This window comes from Microplitis demolitor, chromosome 8, assembly GCF_026212275.2.
Source record: "Microplitis demolitor isolate Queensland-Clemson2020A chromosome 8, iyMicDemo2.1a, whole genome shotgun sequence".
NCBI classification, from domain to species: Eukaryota; Metazoa; Arthropoda; class Insecta; order Hymenoptera; family Braconidae; genus Microplitis; species Microplitis demolitor.
In genome coordinates, this window is record NC_068552.1 from 19,829,330 (window position 1) to 19,857,166 (window position 27,837).

Consider the following 27,837-nt stretch of genomic DNA (forward strand, 5'->3'; position numbering starts at 1 on the left):
ATGGTTTCATTTGAATCAAAAGTTTTAACTTCAGTGTCATGGCGTGCATCCACACTCATAAATTTTAAATCTTTTTCACCACAAATGATTTTTAAATTAAAATTTAGAACCAGGACAAATTAAAATTCGTACGTTAACATAAAATGGCGGCAGAATATGACAGAAAAATATTTAAAATATTTAAAAAAAAAAACACTTAAGTGTTTGAACAAACCTTGGCGGAGAAATAATGTGCAGAAGGGTGTCCAAATACACTTGGAGATTTGAAATAAATTGCTCCAAGTGTATTGCAGCTAAAAAAACGTCACTTAACTGCTATTTCCCACCAGATGATGCCAGATGATTTTGCTCAGGAACTAGGAAGTCAGCATCAGTCATCAGCAACACTTTACACTACCACTGAACATTTGACACCTAACAACACCACAAACACTTTGCACAATTTAAATTTTACAAACAGCACAATTTAATTAAGCAATAACTATGAGCAACAAATTTTATGGATAATTACACGAAGCCACTACAATTCTGCACGAGTTGATCGTGAAAAAGTTGGTCATTCATTAGTTTCCGACCAACTTGACGACAAGTTGTCAACAACTTTAGATTTTGCAACTTTTGGCTACAAGTTACCGCCAACTTTTTCAGAAAATTGGCGCCAGTATGGAGCCGCAACTGGAATGCAAGTTTTTAAGGAAATTGAAAGTAAACTTACCGTCAACTTATGATCACCAACTTTTGCAAGCAACTTTTGCCACCAACTTTCTCAGAAAATGTCTATCAACTATTGGAGGTACCAATTGTCGGTGGTCAACTTAGTGTCCAGTTGCGGCTGCAAGTTTCTCGTCAGTTTCTCGCCAACTTGGCTATCAGGGTACCTGTGCGAATTTAGCGTCTCATCGAAGGAATTGCGAAATCAAAATGACCTGAATCGATAGGTCTACGTTAGGTCCGTATAAGTCCACCAAAATTATCGTTAGGTCCCCTACAGTTTTTTTATAAATAATTTTTTAAATTTGGCAAAAAAAAAAATTCCATTTTAGCATGAAAAACTAAAGACCAATACTGACCTAATGATTAAGGAATGCAAAAATGATCAAATTTATTGGTTTCGTTATGAATGAGGTGCTAAAATGAAATTTTTTTTGCAAAATTTCAAAAATTATTTATAAAAAAACTATAGGGGTCCTAACGATAATTTTGGTGGACCTATACGGATCTAACGTAGACCTATTAATTCAGTTCATTTGGATTTCGCAATTTCTTCGATGAGACGCTAAATTCGCTCACGTTTTGTAATAAAACCTGAAATTTCTTTATTACTAACACTCGTGAAAACTAACAATAATTTCTACTTTATCATTCCGCAGTACACTGACCTAGTTTCATATAATGATGAAATTTTTTTTTTGTTGTCATGTTACTGCATCACATCCTCACCGACATGCACATGCTAAGTCAACAGCCGTTAGTTAAGTGTTGAGTAATTTTACTCACTATTTATGATAACAAATTTAAAAACGGTCTGGAAATTAATGAATTATAACCAAACAACAATAATCAGTATTCAACGGCTTAATATTTACTACACTAATAATAATAATAATAATAAATGGAGTCCGAAACAGTGGGCATTGAGAAGTTAGAGGTTAATGGAGACAGCTCACCAGAGGATGTCGTTACTCCTTGGACTGTTGAAAGTACCAATGATACGGGGATAGATTACGATAAATTAATCAGTGAGTACAGTTTCCAATTGCTCAAAATCAATATAAATGAACTTTTTTGATGAGTTGTATTTATTTATTTTAGAGAAGTTTGGCAGCTCGAAGATAGATCAGGAATTGTTGGATAGATTTGAAAAAATAACTGGAAAACCCTGTCATCATTTTCTGCGCCGTGGTATATTTTTTTCACACCGGGATATGCACACAGTATTGAATTTGTATGAACAGGGCAAGCCATTCTACTTGTACACAGGAAGAGGTCCCAGTTCAGATGCAATGCACGTTGGACATATGATACCTTTTGTCTTTTGTAAATGGCTCCAAGACGTATTCAACGTTCCGCTGGTGATCCAACTGACTGATGATGAAAAATCAATATGGAAAAATATTAAAATAGAAGATGCCATTAAGCTGTCGTATGAAAATGCTAAGGACATAATCGCTTGTGGATTTGATTTAAATAAAACCTTCATATTTTCAAATCTTGAGCACGTTGGCAGTAACCCAGCATTTTATCAAAATATGATAAGAATCCAAAAGTCGGTGACGTTTAATCAGATCAAAGGAATATTCGGCTTTGGTGACAGTGACCCAGTTGGTAAAATTGCATTTCCACCAACCCAAGCAGTTCCAGCATTTTCCAGCACGTTTCCATTTATTTTTGGAGATGCTAAATTGCCTTGTCTGATTCCCTGTGGCATTGATCAGGATCCGTACTTCAGAATGTCCAGAGATGTTGCTCCAAAAATGGGTTTTCCTAAGCCGGCATTGTTGCATTCCTCATTTTTCCCAGCTCTGCAAGGATCGCAAACAAAAATGTCTGCCAGTGATATAAACTCGGCTATATTTTTAACAGACACTCCTAAGCAAATTAAAAATAAAATAAATAAACACGCGTTTTCTGGCGGACAGACTACCGTTGAAGAGCACAGGAAACTCGGTGGGAACTGTGATATAGATATTTCTTACCAGTGGTTACGGTTTTTCCTCGAAGATGATGATAAATTGAGTGAAATCAGGAAGGTAAATAATATTGTTTCTTTTTTTTTTATTATTAGAACATCACTCATTTAATGAATAATTGAATTATTTATAGAACTATACAAGTGGAGCCTTGCTGACTGGAGAATTGAAGCAAGAATTGATTAAAATACTTCAGGAGGTTGTAGGTTCACATCAAGAACGCAGGAAAACTATCACTGATGATCTAGTTAAAGAATTTATGAAGCCGAGAGATCTCGGTTTCGTACTTAAAAAATAATTTTAATTGGCAAGAAATAAAATTGAATTTCAAATGATTTATACTTTCTTCATACTATTTATTATTTATAAAAATCGATGTTTATAAATAAACAGCCTTATTAATTAAAATATTTTTTATAATTATTCACAAATAAAAGATTTTTTGACAGTTTCAGAAACATAATAGAGCATCATCATCAACTTTTCTATAATAGCTCAGTCTTTTCGTCAGATTAACGTCAAATTCTGCTACAAGTTTTGACTGCAATATGATTACAACATGCCGAAAATATACAGCTGTAATAAGATTGCAAGTTAGACCAGAAAGTTGTCTTCAAGTTGCGGAAAAAAAACTTAGAGCAAAAGTTAATTTAAATCTGACAGGTCGCGAAAAAATTTTACTTCTAAATTGACTACAAGTTACCGTCAAATTTGCACCATCAAGTTTTTGCAGTTAACTTGACATCTTATTTCGCTTGTAGATGTCCGTCAACTTGCAATCAAAATGCTGTACACTTGATCAAAATTTTCATTAGATAAATTTTACATCTACGCAAGCGTGACTGCTTTTCTTCTCAAAGAAGTTAATATTTGTATCTTCTCTACAATTAAATAGCTGGTAGTAATTCTCTATTATTAACTCTAAAAATACTAATTACAATCCATGGTACTATTTGCGCCAGCATGTGATTATTTCGTAGGTCACGATAACCAGACCTGTCCCAGTTTCACTTGTCCGCTAAAATAAAATCCAATTGTCCCGCCATCTACAACAATCATTGCCAACTGTAAATTCCCAACATTAAAAATTTTCTCGTCGATTCATTTTCTGTCATCAGTTCTTGGATACCCTGAAATAAATTGAAGACCAATGGGAGCCGCCGAAGTGAACATCGAGTGAGTTGATGAAATTCAATTGGTCAAAAGTGACGACATAACTAAAAAGTTATTTATAGACTCGCGCATGCGCAGTTATTAATCTTGTGGTGTGCGTGTCCACCATTCATACAAGTCGATTTTCCTGTTTCTTTCTGTGTGTGTGTGTGTACAAGCAGAAGAGCTAAGCAGAAGCTAAAGGAGCTACTGCTGCCCAGCTAGAAAGAGAAAACATTAAGAGACATGGTGACGGTGATATTCGCGTGGCTTGGTAATAAAAACATGAGACTTGTGGATTAATTATTACTATTATTATTATTATTATTATTATTTATTCTAATAATCTATCAGTTTTATTAACTCATATATATTATTATTTTAGTTAATAGTATACATTTCGTTGTACGTAAGATATAAAGTTACGATGATAACCGGTCATGTTGAATCGACGTAAGTTTTGGTCATTTTTTATGTTAAATTCATGGCTAAGCACGTAAATTTATTTTTGGGCCCAAAAATTACTCCTGCATGATAAATTATTTTACAATTCGCTCAAACGCATCCCTTGTGACTCTTTATCTTGTGTTTAGTGCGTGTACTAATTATTATTATTATTATTATTATTATTATTATTTAATCATCATTTTTAGGCGCAAAAAATATTATGATATAACAAGCAGTTGATATAAATTAAATACCGGTTAATGTAATAAGTCATTCACCCATCTCAAGGTTCCCATCATACGTTTCTGCTTCCATTCTACTGTAAATTTCCAAACTAAATTTATCGTTTTGAGAATAGGTCATGTGAAAATGCCTCCTAATATCTTAACGCTGTAGGTATATATATATATACTTACAAGTATATGTATATGGATTTATCGCAAGTTATTATGTGATTAAGAAACAAAAATGATGCCTAGATTTATGATAAATAGATAATAATATCAAATATTTTGAAGAATTGCATAATAATTAATTAAAAATAGTTTTAGTTTATGCGAGTGTGTTTTTGTGTGTAAACGTAACTATTTTTTTTTTTAACGAAAAACTATTTAATGTGTTACAGGTATTTAGTGGACTTTGTCATTGAACATAAGATGCTTAATAAATAATAGATATTAAAAGGCTATAACTCGAAGGAGAGAGAAACAGGAGACACGGAATAAGGATAAGCTTGATAGGAGTCGCTGAGAGATAATTTGAATCATAAATAAAGAAACTGATAAAAAAAGTAGAGGCCGATTACAAGCATGGGGGCATTTTTAGACACACCGAACACTGAGAAGTACAACGAGCACGGTGCGGGCAATGATTTGCAGTACGGAGTTGCTAGTATGCAAGGATGGCGTATGGAGATGGAAGACGCACATTGTGCGATGACAGGCTTGGAGGGTGGCCTGTCCGACTGGAGTTACTTCGCGGTATTTGACGGGCATGCTGGGGCGTTAGTTTCCGCGCATAGCGCGGAACATTTGCTGGACTCAATAGTAGAAACAGATGAGTTCAAATCCGAGGATGTGATAAAGGGCATACACTCTGGTTTTCTGCGACTCGACCACAAAATGCGCGATTTGCTGGAGACGAATAAAGACAAGTCTGGATCAACAGCTGTTTGTGCATTCATATCACCCAAACACATTTACATCGCAAACTGCGGTGACTCAAGAGCTGTACTCTGTAGTTCAGGGAGTCCCGTGTTCTCAACACGAGACCACAAGCCCGTACTGCCAGCCGAAAAAGAACGCATCCAAGCAGCAGGTGGCAGCGTCATGGTCGAGCGTGTTAATGGTTCATTGGCTGTGTCACGTGCTCTCGGTGATTACGAGTACAAAAATGTCGAAGGTCGTGGACCATGTGAGCAATTAGTATCACCAGAGCCAGAAATTTTTGTCCGCGATCGGGACATGGAGAACGATGAGTTTCTAGTACTCGCGTGCGATGGCATTTGGGACGTTATGACCAATAAAGATCTTTGCGATTTTATTTACTCAAGATTATTGCTCACTGATGACTTAGAGGCTGTTACTAACCAGGTTATTGATACCTGTCTTCACAAGGTAATTTTACTTTTTTATTTTAAGAAACACGTCTTCAGTTGAACCATAAAAGTTTTATAATAATCGATAATGTTTGATGTTTTTTTTAAACAGGGCAGCAGAGACAATATGAGCATAGTATTGGTAACATTTCCTGCGGCACCCAAGCCAAGTATCGAGGCACAAAAGAAGGAAGCCGAGTTAGAAACGGCCATCGAAAGGAGAATTAAAGGTTCACTGAATTTTTCATACTCACACTCAATATTTTCTCTATGCTGTTGCTTTAATCCGCGTAGACGTGTTCGCGTTCGCGTACGAAAAAATAATAACTGACAATTGTACGTCGCGCAGTGCAGTCAAGTGTAAATATATTTTTAAAAAAGAAAAAAAAAAACAAGCCGCGCGACGTGGATGAATAAAAGTGATTTTAGGGGACAATGAAATAGTTACATAAAAAAAAAAAAGAAATTTTAATTGGAAAAGCGAGAACACTTTTATTGAGGCAAATTATTACATTGAAAAAGATTTATTTGAATCGAATATTTAAATGATATATCTATTTCTAAATATTAACTATGAATTGCGTATGAAAAACATTACATAATTGGGACCAGTTTTTCGTCAATCAAAAACGTCTCACTAGTCATATAAAGTGACTAACTGGGATTTTTATTTATAGTGATTAATTAATAATTACAACTCATGACAAACGATTTAATGCCCTCCTGACATAACAAGTGATAAGTTAATACTTAAATCAAACACCAATGAAATACGATCGTCTCTAGTATCGATTATATATGTATCATAATAGTCTTTAGGAAATAGTTACATTATTTTTATTTTCCCTCGTTGCTGTGATCTAATTAATTAGATAACCACGTTACTGCCTTTCAAAAGAAAACACCAACATTTATATATGGATATATAAATACCCTATTAATTATATAAGAGATTTAACTTGTAAGATATATATTCCCTGACACATTTGTCATATGTCTGAGCAATTAACTTGACACCTTTACCATACCAGAGTAATTACATAGTCGACGATATTAATTTATTTACTTTTGTTTGGATAATTTCTAATGAGGCAAAAATACTTCAATCAAACACCGATCTGGTGGTTTTTTTTTAAGTTCTCACTAGTCATTTTTTTGAGGATGAAATATAAATGAATAATTTGAAGGAATAATTGCTATCATATTTTTAGCAGCAATATTTATAAAGGAGTGAAATAATAAATCCTTAATAATAATAATAATCAAAACTAGTCAATTCAGTGTGATTTTACAATAAATGTTATGAGAAAACAGTATACGTAGAACGAGTGTTCAAAAATAAATGATAAATGTGCCAAATAATGAAATAACAAAAGCTTTTAAAATGTTTTTAAGTAATTTGATAAATTTTAAATTTGAAAAAAAAAAAATAATAATAATAGAGATTAAATAAATATCGTGTATTAGTAAATGGTACAGAAATTTGTTTTATGATAAATTTTATTGATTTAATAATAAAATTTAAAAAAAAATTTTGTGTAAAGAAAACACGCACTTGACAAATTAAATTGAACACTTTATTATTATTATATAATTTACAGTACAAATTTATATAAAAAAGTCAATAGAATTTTATTATTACGTGCAATATATTTAGTCCTTAAAGTAGTTTTTTTTTAGCGTTAATAAATTATACTGTTTAGATAAAATATATTTATTATTGACGCAAACGATAAATAGTAAAATATAAATACATAAAAAAATATATATATAGTATATATATATTAAAGGTATAAAATATCAATACAAAATATACATATTATTTTATAAATCCACCCTTGGAGTTGTCACGACACTTCTAATCGTAACAACTTTAATTACATATAAATAATTAGTAACATATATATTAATTAAATTTAAAGAAAATATATATATTTATATTTATGTGTTGAAAATTAGTTTGTAAGGCGCCGCAGGTAGGTGCGAACTTATTTACAACACGTTAGTTTTTTTTTAAATTTTAAAAGTTTTTTTATGATCGATTTTATAAATTCTTTTTGTATATTTTTCTTTATTAAATTTAAACGGCAATGCATTTCTTATGGAGAGTCATTGCTATTGCCGTCGACAAAAAAACAATTCTATATATATACACATATATATAAAGCGAAATAAATATATATAAAAAAATTGAAGTGATTAAAAGCACACAATTCCAGAGGTGGATTAATTATAAATAATAAACACAAAAAAATAATAAATAAATCACCCCGATATAATTTATATCCATAAGAAATGTACCGTAACTTAAATATATCACTGTAGCTGCATGTTATTTGAAATTATTCTTGTAGAATTAGTTTATTCGCCAAGATTAATGTGCAACAAAAAGAAGATAAAAAAAAGCGTTACATTGACAATTATATTTTTATCTCTAATAATTTATTTAATTAATTATCTTATGGATACACTTGCACTTTTATGAATTAATTTACCGACACATTGTTCAGTTCCCATTTTAAGATTATTTAGTTGCGTTTAGACCAATAGATTTTATATTTAATTATTAAAACGACCTTGAAAAAATAATAATTATTATTTTTTGTCTTCAACAGAAATAGTTGCACAACAAGAGGGTAAAGATGGCTTCGATTATCTGGAACTGCTACGGATTCTTGTTGATCAAGATCTACCGAATCTACCCCCTGGAGGCGGTCTTCCGGCAAAGTGAGTACTTTTAAATATAAATACAAATACAAAATTTAATGAAACGCACGAGCTAATCTATTGTTTTCGATCCAACGCAAATGTTGCTACTGATCTTGACGTACTTTTGCGTCAACCAAATAATCTTTCAATAGCTTACGTAAATAGTATCCAACAAAGATTATATATATTCATATTAATATATCTTATAGTTTACCTAATAACTATTTGGCTTAATTCCAAACAATTAAGCAACAGCGTAATTGGTATAGCCAAGTAATGCAGCCTTGTTTTAACGCTTAAAGTAAAAAGCCTCGAGATTCCTAAATCTCGTCTTTTTTTACCACGCTCGTGCGTTTCTTAAAACACTTAATCTTAAAGAATGAGTAACGTGATTCATTTACGTCAACTTACCTACAATTACTCATTGTCATATAATTTTATTTACGTACTTGAATATTTATTTTCTCCGTAATAGACAACCACTCATTGAACAAGTCTTTCGAGAAGTGTGTCCCGGCAGAGCGGAGAGCGTAAGTCTTAAATATGAATATCCTTCATTTTAATTTTAATCTTAATTAAAATTACAATTACGTCGTTACATCTCACGTAAATTGCATACGATATTATTTAAATATAATAATGTACGACTGTTATTATTTAAATAATTCCTACCTTCACTTATTCGTGCTAATTTTTATTACAACAGAGTATTTAGTATTTGAAGCTCATTTAACATTTTAATAAATTTCCTTTTTCTTTTTTTTCGATACTATTTTACTTTTTTTCTAAGCCTGGGTACGTAAACCGTGTAATGCTTTTATAAAGAAAATTTATTGTCTCAGTGTAATTATTAATTATTGATACAAATAGTTGATAATTTTTATTATATATAACGAATACGTTAAATATTTTGTCAACGAGTTTGCTTATTTACAAACAGATTTTTTTTTGTTTGTTTAATAATTATTGTGCGATTTATCGACAACAATGTTGACATAATGCTACTGCTTATATTTTTTATCCAGTTTGTTTTGAGTGAATCTGCGCTTTACTTAATGTGGTGCGTTGTACTTTTTTTTTTTATATTATTTAATATTAACATCGCTATCTACGATAAAATAATTGTTGCTTCTACTTAAAAATATTAACGAAAATGAAAAAAAAAAAAAAAACTAAATATTAAACAATTAAATTCACGGCATTTTATTAATTATTAATTATTATGTTTACTCACTAAGTTGGATTGTAATAAACATATTCATACATATTAATGTCTAATGAATAATAAATCCAGCGTAGTGACTTTTGTATCGCATCAAAATGATGAATATTTAAAAAAAAAAAAAATACATCAAAATAACTGATGACAAAAATAAAAAAAAATAACAGAGTTATTGCTCTGATTTTGTTACATATATATTTTTAACTTCTTACATTTGATAATTATTATTTTATAAAATAATTTAAAGATACGTAATTATTGATTAAACACCAAGTAGAATTTATCGAGTACGTACAGGCGTACATATCAAAAATAATTGTAAAAAAAAAACGTTATTTGTATTAAGAGATAAAAAATAATTAACAGTATAGAGGATATAAATGTACAATTATTTGGTAGAAAAAAAAATATTGTTGCATATTGTAGATTTTTATTTTAAAACAAATCAATATATATAGAAATTTATCTCTATCTTTCTCTGTATGTTGACTAAACGAGTATGTAATAATAACATTTAAATATAGAAATTATATATTTTTGTAGTATTAGTGGACATGCACTTTAAGAATATGCTCATGCATTTTTATTGGCTCATCCCCTCTTATTAACTACAAATAATTAATAATAATAATAATAATAAGCAAACGCATGCAGTTATTACGGCAATTGGGGAATAATGGGCACACAAACTAATCTTAGATAATATATATACGTATATTATACATGTAAAAGCAATGTCCACATGTGTTTATAAATATTATCTTGAAAATATAATTACAAGTACTATAATTATTACAATTATATGAAAAAAAAAATAACAAAGACAGAGAGTGGAATTGAAGGATGATGGAGTATGTCTGTAGAATTGTAGCACTGACGAGGGCCTTAATTTTGAATTTAACGGATTAATATCCTTTCCAACTCCATCCATTATTAAATCAATCAATCGATCATTAACAATTAACACTATACTAATTTAACTAAAATTAACCTTAAGGACAATCTAAGACGATATCCTACCACTTTTTTTGAATTTTTCTATGACCTTGTGCTGTAATGATTTTATTAATTAATTCATTTAAAAAAATTAAGGCAAGATGAGAACAAAGGACGAAATTTTTTTAAAAAAATTACTCATAGTTTGTTTTAAAATTAACTTAATTAGTATTTAAAGGATGGAAATATTTGATGAGTTGCATGCGAAGTTCCCTTATTTTGGCTACAAGTCATTTTCAAATTTTTGCTAAACGTAATGAGAACCTTCGCGGGTGTCTATTTAAAAATTAGGGTGAGAAAAGGGGTGGACGTCTAAGATTGTCCTAACAATGGCATAATATGTATATTATATTAATTAAAATTGATACTAATAATAATAATTATAATAATTAATCAGAAAAAAATTATAACTAGTAGATTGTCCATTTTATGGTGTTATGTACAACCTTTAGGAACAGTTGGTGTTTAAAGTAGCGCAGAATTGAAAATATATATATAAAAAAAAATGCCAATTTGATATAAATATGTGGAGGAGTAAATAACTTATTCAAATGATAAATTTTTATTTTTCGTGATTGATATTCAAATATATTGTAAAAAAAAAAGTTAATTGACTTAAATTATTTATCGCTCGGCCATCTTATTTTAAACAACGATTTTTTTGAGGAATAATTTAATCCTACTACTTACAATACGGGTATTTTACGGTAATTTATATCTAATATTTTTTTTTTTTTATTTTATTTATCTGCTAATTAAATATGCAAATCAAGTGTTCTCATATATTTTATAATCTTGAGCCTTTTTTTATTAACATACATTTATTTTTATTAATAATTTACATTCCTCGATATGGCTCTTAAATATATAAATTTGAGGGCATGTTCAGAAATTAACTCTGGAAGAGGAAGATGCTAATTCTACGGTCATAAATATTATCTGGTTAAACTAGAGGAATAATTTTACTATCATAGTAAACCTGACTTTCCATTTGCTGAACATAGTGAGACATTTATTAAACCAGGTTTTTCTGAACACGCTCTAAATGTTTACATTTATTTTTAAACATCCGGAAGCGTTGTAATCAACAATGCTATTGATTTATAAAAATGACATTTTATTGATAATCTTTTCAACAACTTTATTTATTTCCTTATTTTTCCTCTATTCAAATATTACCCGCGCTTATTTTTAAAAAAATGCTTTTATTTACCCTCAGAAAATTTCCTTGATCCTTCCTAATCCTTTTTCCTTTTCTCGCTCCCCAGATCGCCAAAACGCAGAACGTCAATCCGTATCAAGTCGACAAAGCGAAACCTTTTTTCGACCAAGTCGCCGATGACTTTTCATTTTAAAAAATTTAAAAACAACTTTGTTTGGTATAATTTAAAAAAAAGATATATATGTATAAATTTACACACTTAAAAAATTTTTAGTGGCCGGTAGAATAATTGATGGAAATTCACGTACCTGAAATTTATTTTTGCAATGCGTTTTGTCTATCAAACTCAAAAATTTTCTAATCATTGTTTTTTCTGTAATGACTTTTTCTCTCTTACTAAAAGAAATTATAATTTTTTCATAAATTATAATTATTGTTTTGTCTAATTACTTACAATTATCATTAATCTAATGTAATATATTACATATTCTAAAACTAAAGAAACACTCAGCAGTTTAAAAAAATGAATTATTTTAATAAATTTATAATTAATTATTTTATTAATTAAAGTGCCAAAATAACTTTTGTGGAAATAAAAAAAAATTAATTGTGCCAACTGATTAAATGTATCAGTAATAAATTTAAATGAGATACTATCAATAATTGAAACTGAAACTAATTAAATTAATTTCTGCTCAGTGTTTTTTTTTTTGTTTTAATTAAAATTAATATGAATGCATGTTATATTTAAATATACTTTTTTTCATGAATCCTTTGAGTGTAAAGAAATTAGCACAAAAATTCTGCTGAAGGCAGGAAAATAATTTTAAAAAAATTGAACCCGCATCAGTGCTCCAAATAAAACAGCACGTTAATAAAATACCGCAACGTGTTATATGATTACAGACGTCAGAATCCAGTTAGTCATGAAAATATGAGTTTTTATACACGAAAAAAAAATTTTAGCGGTTAACGCTTAACTACAAAAATTGACAGGTTTAAATGTCGACAAATTACTATAAAGTTACAGGAATACAACACACCGACGTCTACGCAATGGAGCATTTGACATAATACAAAAATAATAAATCAATAAATTATAATATTAAATTTTAAATATTAATTTTAATTAATAATAATAATAATAATAGTAATAACGATGATATGATAATTATTAATGATGAATGATTGTACAAAATAGTTATAAGTCATGGGTACTTTTACTTTTCATCTTCTTGATATAGCGAGAAAAAAAAAGTAAATAATTATTATTATTAACTATTACAATATCCAATGTGTGATATGTGTACTTGTAATACGAGTTTTAATGCTCCTCTGACCATAATTTTTTTTTTTTTGTACAAAGCATTTTCATTGTAATCTGTGGATTAATTATTGTTTATATAATTACACCCTGACAGATACACAAGCAAATAAATATCTAGAAATAAATAAAAAATAAGTATGTTAAGATGAGTGTGGATGTAGCTGACAGTTGTCAATTTTTCAAATTTCATAATAAATAAATAAATAAAATTAAAGGCCAGTTTTTCTACCGAGTTCATTTTTAATCCAAGTTTAAATTATTACTGATATATTTATATATTATTAATGTATATTTACTAGCAATATTAATTCAAACCTGGATTGAAATAAACCCGGTTTAAAAAACTGGCGCTAAGTTGAAATTTGAAAAAGGCGTATTTAGATAAATGAAGAATCATTACGCGCCTTTTTTAAAAATTCATTTTAATTTATTTATTTAAAATTTATAAATTTTCTCGTCTGCTACATTCCTACTCATATGTTAGGGTAAATAATCCTTGATATAACTTTAAATAGATACGATCCATTCGAGTAGATAATAAAAAATATATTGTATTTCATAGTAAATGGCTGTTGTTAGAATGAGAAGCCTGTCCTGTTCTTAAAATTTAAAAACAATATTGTATAATTAAATCATTTAACAAATCATATTATCAGTTATTTATTTTTTTATCATGCTACCATAACATTACAAAAAAAACAATAATGATAAATAACAATTAATTAATTTTTTATAATTAGGGTAATTAATCTTTGACAGATGGACATATATTTATATTTTTATTTCCATTACTGTCTACTAGTTTTAATTATCAATTACTACCCATTGCACAAATTACGATGTATTTAAATGTTGCCAATTTGAAATGAAAACCTACAATAAAGTAATTGTAATGTTAATTATTCTAATTATTTTATTCCTAGACTGGTGTGGTTAATTAATTAGTAAATAAATATTAAAACATTAGTTTTTTATTTTGTTTTTTATTAAAAATTATTTTAATACGCTTATAATTAAACAAGAGATCTACAGTTTATTCTATCAGACACTGCGAGAATTCAAATCGCCATTATAATTGCGACAATTTTTTTCTATTAAAATTGTACTTATTTTATTTTATTTGTGCTGATTATATGGAGTGAACTGTACTGTAATTTTTTATTTTTCTTCATATATAAAATTGTTATTCATATATATAGATAGATATATATTTATTAATTAAAACTTAAAATTAAATCTTAATATAGATTATTACTCAATCAATAAACTATTTCAATATACTATTTATATTTCGAATTACAATAATTATTTGTTATTCGAGTATGTACTTATATTTGTTATAGAATCGAATATATCACATATTTTTTATCATTATCATTAATATAATAATCGTCATAAATATTACAACGACTTAAAATTCTACTAACAATAACTTTATGTTATATGTAGTTTATAATTATTATTATTTTTAATTAATTATTTCTATTGTGCTTAATGAATTAATATAATAATATGTTTCGTTGATTAAAAAGTCAAATGTTTTTTTGTTTTTTTTTTTTTTCGATAAAAAAATATAACTCCAAAGGATGAAAAGTCCGAAATTTTAAAAAATTAAAAAGAAATTAAATAAATCTTTTGTGAATTATTCAATTTCTTTTTATTAACTATTGTTTTTTTGTATTTTTATTTTATTCTATCTATTGGTAGTCCATCCTCGCCAAATGGAGGCAATACTAGCCGCGGCACTTGTCACCAAGCCTCCAGCAACGCTCTGATTAACATGAATACTAGAGGACTGTTGGCTCGTTATCGCACCTGGATGAGGAACTTGCATTTCCGGACACGCGACATTCGGAACCTGTTGCGATAAATCATTGAAATTTAATTTATTGCATAAATTGATATGTTATTTAAAAACTTACAGCCTCCCACTCCCAATTAAAAGCGTCTTCCTCTTCGTCGGAGCCCGAGTCGTCGCTGTTCTCCAGATCACAAGTCAACTGGTTGTGTAATTTTTCTACTATACTTGGATCCACTTCCATTGGGCCAATCCTAATAAATTTATCATCTCAATTTATATTTACTCTTACATATATAGATAGATAGATACTAAATTATATTACTTTAATACTTTATTACTCAAGCCAGCAAAACTATTTTAAGCATACCTGCCAAGATCACTTATTTCAGTATTGAGCAAGTGCATAAGATTCTGAAGAGTGTGCATTGGATGTAACACCGATAGATTTGTATTCTGAGTGAAACATAAATGTAATATATTGCTGTTCAATCGGGCAACTTTCCTTGCAAATTTTTGCTCCGACATTTCATTACCGCAGAACTCCCTATTGATAATAAATAAATAATTACCACCTTCGCATAATTTATTTTTTTCTAATAATCATTAACGAGCGTACATACCCGTACGTTAATTTGTATGGTAATCTAACATTTATATAGTAAGCAAGTACGTTGACTAGTTGAGTAGCATACGTAAGAGCTGCACTGATATTATACGCGGGATTATTCATCGTATTTTCTTTATTAGATCCTGGTGTTCCATCTTTACTTGCTGCAACTGTAATAATATTTTTAAATATAAGCATCCATGTATTAACATGACTACTGTATTATTACTCGCTCAATCTTCTTGACAAGTATAATAAATTTTAAAAAATGGTAATAAATTTACCCCAAAGTGAGTAAGCGCTATAGTCACCGGAACCTGGTAGAGTTGGAGCGACGATACGATGGTGCATCTCCAAACTATTTTCAGAGTCGCTAATCCACCGGCCTCTGACATACGAAGTACCTGATGCATCAGCTAATGCGCATGTTACAACATCAGCACTGGGATTGTCATCATCGCTACAAAAACTGATAAAATATATCATCTGTATCTCACCCGCCAAATCCGCGCGTCAATTAATTAAAATCCAATAAAAATTTTACCTTCGCTCGGCTTCAACTTGACACAGCGGAAATATGAATTGGACTAGTTGTCTAGCCGCTGTTCTGATGACTCTCTTCAACCTCTTACGTTTTCTATCAACATTTCCCCTCTGCTTTTCCTGTTTGTTCTTGAGTTCTCCGATAAATTCATGGACTCTTTCAACCCGATTCTCGTGTCTCGGCAGTCGCTGGACTATCTGAGAATTGGCATCTTTCAAAATATTCAGCCGCTCATTTCCTAATTTTAATTACAGACATTATAAATAAATAAATTATTTAATTATCGACAAATTATTTATAGAACAAGATTTTATTACCTTTGTTTATACTTTGCTTTGTTTCATTTATAAGACTCTGTAGTAATCTCACTCTTTCCTTACATATATTGATATCACATGTCTGTAAATAAATATATATACTAACAATAACATCATAAAGATTATTGATTATCTTAAACAATAATTATAAATTAACCAGTTTATCTTTCTGACGATGCTTTTCAAATATTTTGGTCCACTTTTCTTCCAATTGAGCTCTGGCAGCTTTCAACCGTAACAACCGTAGCTGTTTATCCGCAAACCTGCAGTAAAAAATAATTTAAATTACCAGGAATATTTATCACAAAAAGTAAAATTATAAATTCATAGGGAGCTGGACAATAAATTAAAATTTACAATTTAATTTTGAATTTTTTGTCCCTTTAATGGGACTTGCTCAGCAACTAGGAACGAAACGTCAGATTAATGGTAAAAATAAAATAATAAATTTTAAATTACTGTCCAGTTTCCTATGACTTGACAATTTAATGAAATTAATCTGGGCATGATTAAAAATTAAATTACCGTTCAGAGTAAACAGAAGTTGAATGAACAAAGTCACCATTTTGGACACACTGCCTGCAGTAAAATATTCGTCTACTATAATGGCACAATGGACACTTGAATAAATTAACACTCAGACGACTAGATACGTCTTCTAATTCAGAGGACAGTTGAAAATCAGCTGGAGCCGTATAAGAACCATCGGAACTGCTTGTCGCCATAACCAAATCCCCAAGACAACGATCATCAGTCTGTTGTCACTCATCAGCTGATATATTTCATTGACGTTGTTCTTGCTGCTGTTCGCTGTTGCTGGATCCTGTTGTTGCTGCTACTGACTACTGCTACTGATTGACTTTACTTCTCTGTTTTCTGTGTAATGTTTACATATATGATAAATATATATATGTTATTATGATGCGAGCACCGTGAGAGCAGCCTGAAGTCTCCACGTCCGTCCGACGTGGTGTCAGCACCGACGTAGTAAAATTTGTTTTATATTTTGTTGTAAACATGGCAACAATCACATGTATTTTGATTGTTTGTTAAATTTATGAAAAGACAGAAAAACGAATAAAGCGATTTCAATTAATTTTGTATTTATTGCCCTCGTTAAATATATGAATATTTAAATATTTTCACTGTATAAATATAAACCGGCATAGAGTTCTAACCTTAAATTTTTTATATTTTGTTTACTTAATATATCAAGAAATTTTTTTTTTATTAATTAAAATTTTTGAGTAGTTTGAATTTTTGAAATTTACAATGACGTCTATTATTAAACTCCACGCTATTTCTGGAGCTATGAATGAATCTCCTCCTTGCTATTTGCTGGAGATTGATGAAGTTAAAATTCTCCTTGACTGCGGCTGGAATGAGCAATTTGATGAATCTTTCATACGGGAATTAAAAAGGTAAATTAAAAATTTCAAATTGGATGTAAATATTGTATTTAAAAAATATTTTATGTTATCTTTATCTAGACACGTGCATCAGATTGATGCAGTATTACTATCGTATCCTGACCCACTTCATTTAGGAGCTCTGCCTTATTTAGTAGGAAAATGCGGCCTGAGTTGTCCCATTTATGCGACCATTCCTGTCTACAAAATGGGACAGATGTTCATGTACGACATGTACCAGGTAAATAATTATTTCATAGTTGATATTTAATTTTATTTGTACTAAAAATTCATCATTAACTTTTGAATCAATCGATTTACAGTCGCGACTAGATTTAGAAGACTTTGATCTCTTTACGCTGGATGACGTCGACGCAGCTTTTGATAAAATTGTACAGTTGAAGTACAATCAAAGTGTCCCAATGAAGGGCAAAGGCTACGGCGTCACGTTGACACCCTTGCCAGCGGGGCACATGATCGGGGGTACGATTTGGAAAATAGTTAAAGTCGGAGAAGAAGATATAATTTATGCGGTGGACTTTAACCACAAGAAAGAACGACATTTGAATGGTTGCGAGCTTGAAAGACTGCAAAGACCGTCGTTATTAATAACAGACGCTTTCAATGCTAGTTATCAGCAAGCGAGACGTAGGACACGTGATGAAAAACTCATGACCAACATTTTGCAAACATTACGTGGAGGTGGTAACGTTTTGGTTGGCGTTGACACTGCGGGCAGAGTCTTGGAATTGGCCCACATGTTGGACCAGCTATGGCGCAACAAAGAGTCGGGTTTATTAGCTTATTCCTTAGCGTTGCTGACTAATGTTAGTTACAATGTGGTCGAGTTTGCTAAGTCACAGATTGAGTGGATGAGCGACAAACTTATGAGAAGTTTCGAAGGCGCACGAAACAATCCCTTCCAATTTAAACATCTTCAACTCTGTCATAGTATGAAGGAGTTGAGCAATGTCCCGAGTCCGAAAGTTGTCTTGGCAAGTACTCCAGACATGGAGTGTGGATTTTCACGGGAATTGTTTCTTCAGTGGTGCTCAAATCCTCAGAATAGTATTATAATTACTAGCAGAACGTCGCCGGGAACTCTGGCGAGAGATCTGATGGAGAATGGCGGTAATCGGAGTATTACATTGGAGCTTAAGAAACGTGTAAAACTAGAAGGATATGAGCTGGAGGAATATCAGAAAAGAGAACGTGCGAAGCAGGAGATGATGAAGCAAGAAAAGATGGAAACTGACGACATCAGTTCTGAATCGGAAGATGAAATAGAAGTCGGTGGTACCAGAGGTAGACACGACTTATTAGTCAAACAAGAATCAAAACCTGGTTTTTTTAAGCAGAGTAAAAAACAGCATCCAATGTTTCCATTTATTGAAGAAAAGATAAAATGTGATGAGTATGGAGAAATTATTAATCCTGAAGATTATAAAATAGCTGAAATAACCCCAGAATCTGAAGATAATAAAGAGAATGTTGATGTCAAACCGGAAGAGACAATTGTACATACAGAGACACCCACAGAGGGTCCAACAAAATGTATCCAAATAACTAGGACGATAAATGTCAACGCATCCATAATGTACATCGACTTCGAAGGACGATCTGACGGAGAATCTTTACAGAAAATTCTGGCGCAACTGAGACCCAGAAGAGTCGTCTTAGTTCATGGATCTCTAAAAGACTGCCAAGTTCTCGCGCAACAGGCACAGTCTGTTGATGCGCGAGTTTTCATTCCAAGTCAAGGAGAAACTCTGGACCTCACTACAGAGACGCATATTTATCAAGTGAAAATGACAGACGCACTTCTCAGGGGGTTGAAATATTCAAAATGTCATGGTGATAATGAGGTTGCCTGGGTCGACACCAGGATTGACATGCGAGAACGAGTCTGTCCAGATGCTTCTAAAGCCATTGCTAATTTAAGGGACGATGAAGCTGAGGAAGAAAAAATTTTTACTTTTGAGCCCTTGAATATTAATGAGGTATTTTATTTTTCTGAAACATTACAAAGTACTTTTTTTAAACTCAATCTAATTGTAATTGTCACTTGTAATTTAATCTTACAGGTCCCAGGTCACGATTTTCTTTTCATCAATGAGATCAAGCTCTCCGATTTTAAGCAAGTCCTCACTAAAGCAAACATTCCATCAGAGATTAGCGGGGGTGTCCTGTGGTGCTGTAACAACACTTTAGCCGTAAGACGCGTAAGTAAAATTTTAAATTATTTATTTTAGAAAAATTAATAACACTAATTATTATTTATTCAAATTACAGGGTGAAGCAGGAAAAGTTGTACTAGAGGGAGCCTTATCCGAGGAGTACTACATAGTGCGCGAGCTGTTGTTCGAACAGTTCGCGATAATATAAAGCAATTAAAATAAATAAAATATAAACTTTGTACATATTTATATTTTTAAATAATAAAAATAAAATGAAGTATTAATACTTATCACCGTCATAAAATATATGTAAATAAATATAATAATGAAACTCGTATCTCGTCTTAACGAATGATAGCTTCAAATAGTGAAGCGACATCGCGAAGGTCAGACTGATTGTACATTTAGCCGGCAGCACGTGATGTCGGAATTTTTTAATCGTATATTTTAAGTTTTTAAATTTTTGCGCCAAGAATTTTTACATTCCGATGATGATAGTTGGAAATTTTATACCGAACATCAATGTATCGAATGCCGAAAACATCGGAAAAAAACATCGATAGTTCAAACATCGATGTTTATGACTCATCCCTAGAACGTGAACTTGGCGCGAGAAACTACCGCTCGTTCTGATACTTACCGCTTTATTGAGTTAATTAGTTAATTTATAAAATAGAATTTGTTTGAAAAATTATCTTTAGTGTTTTACAATTCAAAATTTACAGATATTTCAATCCAATAGTTTTATAAAAATAAATTATTCTGATTCTAACCTAACATTTTTTGAATTAATAGTAAGCGTATGTAGCAAAATGAGTATATTTATTTTTTTATTTATTTACTATTAATTAATAACCTTTAAGTATATAAGTTTTAATAACAAACTTTTTATAAAATGTAAAAATTTTGAAAATAAAATAAAATTTATTAAATTACTGTCTGACTGATTATATTTTTGTGGAAAAAATAAAAATCTTCGTGTAATAATCAATGAGTGTTATTTACAGAATATCAATAATATTTTAAAAATACTTTTCAACAATGGCAACACAACCTAAACCAACAGACACCCAAGTTCCAGGTGAAGGAAGTGATTTATTATCAATAACACCATTGGGCGCTGGTCAAGAAGTAGGAAGATCATGTATACTACTTGAATTTAAAGGTAAAAAAATAATGCTCGACTGTGGAATACATCCAGGATTATCAGGAATGGATTCTCTACCATTTATGGATTTAGTTGAACCAGATGAAATAGATTTATTATTAATATCACATTTTCATTTGGACCACTGTGGCGCTTTGCCGTGGTTTCTACAAAAAACAAGTTTTAAAGGTCGTTGTTTCATGACACACGCGACAAAAGCTATTTATCGTTGGTTACTATCAGATTACCTTAAAGTAAGCAACATAGCTACTGAACGGATATTGTATACTGAATCAGATTTAGAAGCCAGTATGAACAAAATAGAAACAATTAATTTTCATGAAGAAAAAGATGTTTTTGGAATTAAATTTTGCGCTTATAACGCAGGACATGTATTAGGTGCGGCAATGTTTATGATTGAAATAGCTGGTATTAAAACTCTTTATACTGGAGATTTCAGTAGACAAGAAGATCGTCATTTAATGGCTGCTGAAATTCCCAATGTTCATCCAGATGTTTTGATAACTGAATCAACATACGGAACACATATTCATGAAAAAAGAGAAGATCGCGAAAATAGATTTACTAATTTAGTTCATGAAATAGTCAATCGAGGTGGTAGATGTCTGATTCCTGTTTTTGCTCTTGGTCGAGCTCAAGAATTGCTATTAATTTTAGATGAGTACTGGAGCGAACATCCAGAGCTTCATGAAATACCTGTTTATTATGCATCATCACTTGCTAAAAAGTGTATGGCGGTTTATCAAACTTATGTTAATGCTATGAATGATAAAATTCGTCGGCAGATAGCTATTAATAATCCATTTGTATTTAAACATATATCCAATCTTAAAGGAATAAATCATTTTGATGACATCGGTCCTTGTGTGGTAATGGCGTCACCGGGTATGATGCAAAATGGATTATCGCGGCAATTATTTGAGTCCTGGTGCACAGATCCAAATAATGGTGTTATTATTGCTGGATATTGTGTTGAGGGAACATTAGCTAAAACAATATTATCAGAACCTGAAGAAATTACAACAATGGCCCGCCAGAAGCTACCACTAAAAATGTCTGTTAATTATATTTCATTTTCTGCTCACACTGATTATCAACAAACATCTGAATTTATTAAAATCTTAAAACCATCTCATGTAATATTAGTACACGGTGAACAAAATGAAATGAGTCGTCTTAAAGCTGCATTACAACGTGAGTATGAAGATGATCCTAATACAACAATGGAGATACATAATCCACGTAATACAGTTGCTGTTGAGCTTAAGTTTCATGGCGAGAAGATATTTAAACTTATGGGAACACTTGGTATAGAAACATTTGCTATGGATACACCAAAACCAAAAGAAATTTTAACAGGTGTTTTAGCTGAGAAAAATTTTAAACATTATCTATTGGCACCATCAAATCTTCCAAAGTACACGGATATGGATGTAGATCGGGTTGTTAAATTGAGAAGATTTCATTTCAATGGTTCATTGCCAGTTCTTAAAAATTTTCTTACTCAGATAGCTGGAAATATTGATATTATTGATGATAAACAAATGCGTGTTTTTAAATGTATTGATATTATTGTGGAGGATGGAACAATAATTGTAAAATGGGTTGCCGGTCCTATTAATGACATGTATGTTAGTTCTGTTATTGCGGCAGTTCTTCAAGCTGAAATGATGGATACAGCGCCTTCTAAAACACTGACTGCACCAACAAAACTTGATCGTATACATTTCAATGAGTGTCTTATTGAAATGCTCCAAGAGATGTTTGGTGAAGACTCTGTACCAAAAATATTCCGAGGTGAAAAATTATATGTCACTGTTAACAACAAAAAAGCTCATATTGATCTTGTCAGTCTTGATGTTTCATGTACTGAGGATGAAACTTTTAAACAAATTGTACAGACTGCCGTAACAAAACTTTATCAATCTCTTGCACCACCGTGTGATTCAATGTAATTTAGTTAATTATTATTTATTTTTATATCATACGAATAGAATTATTATCCATGTACAATAAATTTATATTTAAAGTATAGTTTTTTTTTTTTTAAGTATCTATCACTTTTGGTCATTATTTAGTTTGACAATTTCAATTCATTTTTGCCATTGTAATATATTAAGATTTAAAAATGGAATAATTAAAAACAATTTATACGACATTATATTTTTTTATACAAATTTTACAATAAAATAATGGTTTATTTACAAATATAGATTTTTTATCCATGATTTAAATTTCTACAGCGAACAAATTATAAAAAAAAATATGTATATCATATTGATTTTGAATAATAGAACAATAATAATTCAATTTTACTTGCATTATTACTATGAATTCAAATTCTTCCTTGATAAATACTGTTCTCGCCTCTCTTATTATTTGTTTTGCCTATTTTAGAAACTAAGTCTCTTTCAGTTACTGATCGATCCTTATATAAAGATTCAAAATTTTTGCCGAAAGTAGGCGCATAAAAATTTTCTTTTAACTTTTGCAGCTGTGGCTGACTTGTGCTTATGCTGCACTGCATCAATGTGATGGTGCCCTATAACTTCCCTTGCAATGGATGTGCAGTCTGCAGTGGCGTAGGAAAACCACAGAGAAAACCTAACAGTTCTGGTGGGTGAAAGCTCCAGGGATCAAATAAAATGCCCAATTTACTGATCCCTGGATCTTCATCCCGCGCATAACGGTTAGATCGTCGTCCGAACATAACACGTGGCTGAGCGGTCACCCAGCCGAGTAGTAAAATCATAATTATCACTCGAGCCACGCGCGTCCCGAATAGCTGCCAAAGCCACGTAAGCAAATCTCGTGAGCTTTCTTAAATACTTTATTTTAAACAGCAACAATAATCAAAAACATTTACATTGTTTGTCAATTTTAAAAAAGTAAACTGACTCCAATTGATTTTTTATTTATGGCCTTCATTACAATTATATATGAGTGTTTAAATATTTTAAGTGTAAAAATATAAACCACCGGCATTGAGTTCTAACCTTAAGTTTTTTATATTCTGTTTACTTAATTTATCAAGAAATTTTTTTTTTATTAATTTAAATTTTTGAGTAGTTTGTATTTTTGAAATTTACAATGACGTCTATTGTTAAACTCCACGCTATTTCTGGAGCTATGAATGAATCTCCTCCTTGCTATTTGTTGGAGATTGATGAAGTTAAAATTCTTCTTGACTGCGGCTGGAATGAGCAATTTGATGAATCTTTCATACGGGAATTAAAAAGGTAAATTAAAAATTTTAAATTTGTTATAAATATTGTATTTAAAAAATATTTTATGTTATCTTCATCTAGACACGTGCATCAGATTGATGCAGTGTTACTGTCGTATCCTGACCCACTTCATTTAGGAGCTCTGCCTTATTTAGTAGGAAAATGCGGCCTGAGTTGTCCCATTTATGCGACCATTCCTGTCTATAAAATGGGACAGATGTTCATGTACGACATTTACCAGGTAAATAATTATTTCGTAGTTGATATTTTATTTTACTCATACTCGAAATTCATAATTAACTTTTTAATCAATCGATTTACAGTCACGACATAGTCTGGAAGACTTTGATCTCTTTACGCTGGATGACGTCGACGCAGCATTTGATAAAATTACACAGTTGAAGTACAATCAAAGTGTCCCAATGAAGGACAAAGGCTACGGCGTCACGCTGACACCCTTGCCAGCGGGACACATGATCGGGGGTACTATTTGGAAGATAGTCAAAGATGAGGAAGAAGATATAATTTATGCGGTGAACTTTAACCACAAGAAAGAACGACATTTGAATGGTTGCGAGCTTGAAAGACTGCAAAGACCGTCATTATTAATAACAGACGCTTTCAATGCTAGTTATCAGCAAGCGAGACGTAGGACACGTGATGAAAAACTCATGACCAACATTTTGCAAACACTACGTAGAGGTGGTAACGTTTTGATTGGCGTTGATACCGCGGGAAGAGTTTTGGAGTTATCCCACATGTTGGACCAGCTATGGCGCAACAAAGAGTCGGGTTTATTAGCTTATTCCTTAGCGTTGCTGACTAATGTTAGTTACAATGTGGTCGAGTTTGCTAAGTCACAGATTGAGTGGATGAGCGACAAACTTATGAGAAGTTTTGAAGTCGCCCGAAACAATCCCTTCCAATTTAAACATCTTCAACTCTGTCATAGTATGAAGGAGTTGAGCAATGTCCCGAGTCCGAAAGTTGTCTTGGCAAGTACTCCAGACATGGAGTGTGGATTTTCACGAGAATTGTTTCTTCAGTGGTGCTCAAATCCTCAGAATAGTATTATAATTACTAGCAGAACGTCACCGGGAACTCTGGCGAGAGAATTGATGGAGATGGGGGATAATCGGAGTATTACATTGGAGCTTAAGAAACGTGTAAAACTAGAAGGATATGAGCTGGAGGAATACCAAAAAAGAGAACGCGCGAAGCAGGAGATGATGAAGCAAGAAAAGATAGAAACTATCGACATCAGTTCTGAATCGGAAGATGAAATAGAAGTCGGTGGTACCAGAGGTAGACACGACTTATTAGTCAAACAAGAATCAAAACCTGGTTTTTTTAAGCAGAGTAAAAAACAGCATCCAATGTTTCCATTTTTTGAGAAACAGATAACATGTGATGAGTATGGAGAAATTATTAATCCCGAAGATTATAAAATAGCTGAAATAACCCCCGAGTCTGAAGATAATAAAGAGAATGTTGATGTCAAACCGGAAGAGACAATTGTACATACAGAGACACCTACAGAAGGTCCAACAAAATGTATCCGAATAACTAGGACGATAAATGTCAACGCATCCATAATGTACATCGACTTCGAAGGACGATCTGACGGAGAATCTTTACAGAAAATTCTGGCGCAACTGAGACCCAGAAGAGTCGTCTTAGTTCGCGGGTCTCAAAAAGACTGCCAAGTTCTCGCGCAACAGGCACAGTCTGTTGATGCGCGAGTTTTCATTCCAAGTCAAGGAGAAACTCTGGACCTCACTACAGAGACGCATATTTATCACGTGAAAATGACAGACGCACTTCTCAGGGGGTTGAAATATATAAAAACTCAGAGTGGCTATAATGTTGCTCGGGTCAACGCGAGGATCAACAGGCGAGAACGAGTCTGTCCAGATTCTACTAAAGCTATTACCGATCCAAACAATGATGAAGCTAACAAAGAAGAAATTCTTACTCTTGAGCCCTTGAATATTAATGAGGTATTTTATTTTACTGAAACATTACACAGTATTTTTTTCAAGCTCAGTTTAATTGTAATTGTCACTTATCATTTGATCTCACAGATTCCACCTCACGATGCTGTTTTTATCAATAAGCTCAAGCTGTCTGATTTCAAGCAAGTCCTCACTAAAGCAAACATTCCAGCAGAGTTAAAAGATGGTGTCTTATGGTGCTGCAACAACAACACCATAACAGTAAGACGCGTAAGTAAAATTTTAAATTATTTATTTTAGAAAAATTAATAACACTAATTATTATTTATTTTAATTACAGGATGAAGCAGGACAAGTTGTACTAGATGGTTGGTCCTCCGAAGATTACGACAGAGTGAGCGACTTAGTGGACGCACAGTACGTGATATTGTAGAGCTATTAAAGTAAATAAATAAATAAACTTTGTATATATTCATATTTTTAAATTGTAAAAATATAATAAAGTATTAATAATTATCACTGTCATAAAATATATGTAAATAAAATGTAATAATGAAACCCGTGTCTTTTCTTAACAAATGATAGATTCAAATAGTAGAGCGACATTGCGAAGGTCAGACTGGTCGTGCATTTAGCCGGCAGCACGTGTTGTCGGAGGGGATTTCTCGACAACGCATTCACCAACTACACGTCAAAAATTTAAATGCTTGTGCTGTACGTGCGTGTTTCTGCGTTGCTACTCCTGGTTATTCTTCTCTCTCATCTCATGTCGTCGATTTTCTCCCACACCGATCCCACTAAAATCAGGTGGTTACTCGCGGGCTCAGCTGTGCGCAGACTCTATCACATGTATATATATATATATATATAAAACATATATTTAGCTCGCGACTTTTTTTCATTATCATATTTACTTTTTAAAAAATATATTTGAGGTAGATTTCAAAGTCATTATCAATGTCTCAGCATGACTTTTATTATCAGAGTAATTTAGCATCTAGAATTTACTTTTTTTTATTATTCAAATATTTTTTAAAAATTACTAAAATAATAATACACCGGTACTACTTTCGCGCGTAGTAACACGGCTACTGGAGTAACAATAATCGATGATAAAATTTACTCTTGGTAAATACACCAATGAAATTTTTGCGTCAACGTAGACTCATATTTTTAAAAAATGATGACGAGAATAGCTGATGATTTTTAGGTGGAAAAAGGGCAAGAAAGTACGTTAGATTTAAAAAAAAAAAATAATCTGCGTAGGAATAGTTGGTAAATGGGGGTGTGGTGGTGCAGGAAGATGATCTCCATTGGTTGGAACTGGGAT

The 27,837-nt window shown here is 31.5% G+C and overlaps 6 protein-coding genes across 10 annotated transcripts; 5 read left to right on the forward strand and 1 right to left on the reverse strand.

Moving 5' to 3' along the window:
• Positions 1 to 1,431: 1,431 nt before the first annotated feature.
• Positions 1,432 to 3,092, forward strand: LOC103576751 (tryptophan--tRNA ligase, cytoplasmic). Its single transcript, XM_008557121.3, has 3 exons — positions 1,432 to 1,739; positions 1,813 to 2,750; positions 2,824 to 3,092. Exons 1-3 carry the CDS (start codon positions 1,613 to 1,615, stop codon positions 2,986 to 2,988), a joined length of 1,230 nt encoding a protein of 409 aa, XP_008555343.1. The 5' UTR covers positions 1,432 to 1,612; the 3' UTR covers positions 2,989 to 3,092.
• An 893-nt stretch (positions 3,093 to 3,985) lies between these two features.
• Positions 3,986 to 13,951, forward strand: LOC103576750 (protein phosphatase 1B). 3 transcript variants are annotated; one of them, XM_008557120.3, is made up of 7 exons: positions 3,987 to 4,116; positions 4,228 to 4,295; positions 4,915 to 5,905; positions 5,999 to 6,116; positions 8,502 to 8,613; positions 9,071 to 9,125; positions 12,882 to 13,951. In XM_008557120.3, exons 3-7 carry the CDS (start codon positions 5,099 to 5,101, stop codon positions 12,897 to 12,899), a joined length of 1,110 nt encoding a protein of 369 aa, XP_008555342.1. In that variant the 5' UTR covers positions 3,987 to 4,116; positions 4,228 to 4,295; positions 4,915 to 5,098; the 3' UTR covers positions 12,900 to 13,951. The 3 variants fall into 3 exon arrangements, with proteins under 3 accessions (XP_008555340.1, XP_008555341.1, XP_008555342.1); XM_008557118.3 differs by lacking the exon at positions 12,882 to 13,951 and having other exon boundaries at positions 3,986 to 4,116; positions 9,071 to 12,875; XM_008557119.3 differs by lacking the exons at positions 4,228 to 4,295; positions 12,882 to 13,951 and having other exon boundaries at positions 3,986 to 4,116; positions 9,071 to 12,875.
• An 822-nt stretch (positions 13,952 to 14,773) lies between these two features.
• Positions 14,774 to 17,460, reverse strand: LOC103576749 (beclin 1-associated autophagy-related key regulator). Of its 2 annotated transcripts, none has more exons than XM_008557116.3 (9): positions 17,097 to 17,460; positions 16,729 to 16,834; positions 16,572 to 16,653; positions 16,255 to 16,492; positions 15,995 to 16,179; positions 15,724 to 15,880; positions 15,471 to 15,647; positions 15,225 to 15,354; positions 14,774 to 15,160 (listed from the first exon to the last, which is right to left on the reverse strand). In XM_008557116.3, exons 1-9 carry the CDS (start codon positions 17,294 to 17,296, stop codon positions 14,996 to 14,998), a joined length of 1,440 nt encoding a protein of 479 aa, XP_008555338.1. In that variant the 5' UTR covers positions 17,297 to 17,460; the 3' UTR covers positions 14,774 to 14,995. The 2 variants fall into 2 exon arrangements, with proteins under 2 accessions (XP_008555338.1, XP_008555339.1); XM_008557117.3 differs by having other exon boundaries at positions 15,995 to 16,170; positions 17,097 to 17,459.
• Positions 17,461 to 17,562: 102 nt separating this feature from the next.
• LOC103576746 (probable cleavage and polyadenylation specificity factor subunit 2) lies at positions 17,563 to 20,447 on the forward strand. The gene is made up of 5 exons (XM_008557111.3): positions 17,563 to 17,992; positions 18,062 to 18,221; positions 18,304 to 19,980; positions 20,065 to 20,202; positions 20,273 to 20,447. Exons 1-5 carry the CDS (start codon positions 17,844 to 17,846, stop codon positions 20,363 to 20,365), a joined length of 2,217 nt encoding a protein of 738 aa, XP_008555333.3. The 5' UTR covers positions 17,563 to 17,843; the 3' UTR covers positions 20,366 to 20,447.
• Positions 20,448 to 20,529: 82 nt separating this feature from the next.
• Positions 20,530 to 23,467, forward strand: LOC103576747 (cleavage and polyadenylation specificity factor 73-like). Of its 2 annotated transcripts, none has more exons than XM_008557112.3 (2): positions 20,530 to 20,957; positions 21,165 to 23,467. In XM_008557112.3, the coding sequence occupies exon 2, from the start codon at positions 21,199 to 21,201 to the stop codon at positions 23,278 to 23,280; it is 2,082 nt and encodes a 693-aa protein (XP_008555334.1). In that variant the 5' UTR covers positions 20,530 to 20,957; positions 21,165 to 21,198; the 3' UTR covers positions 23,281 to 23,467. The 2 variants fall into 2 exon arrangements, with proteins under 2 accessions (XP_008555334.1, XP_008555335.1); XM_008557113.3 differs by having other exon boundaries at positions 20,530 to 20,951.
• A 450-nt stretch (positions 23,468 to 23,917) lies between these two features.
• LOC103576748 (probable cleavage and polyadenylation specificity factor subunit 2) lies at positions 23,918 to 27,013 on the forward strand. Its single transcript, XM_008557114.3, has 5 exons — positions 23,918 to 24,564; positions 24,634 to 24,793; positions 24,876 to 26,552; positions 26,637 to 26,777; positions 26,848 to 27,013. The coding sequence occupies exons 1-5, from the start codon at positions 24,416 to 24,418 to the stop codon at positions 26,938 to 26,940; spliced, it is 2,220 nt and encodes a 739-aa protein (XP_008555336.3). The 5' UTR covers positions 23,918 to 24,415; the 3' UTR covers positions 26,941 to 27,013.
• Positions 27,014 to 27,837: the final 824 nt, after the last annotated feature.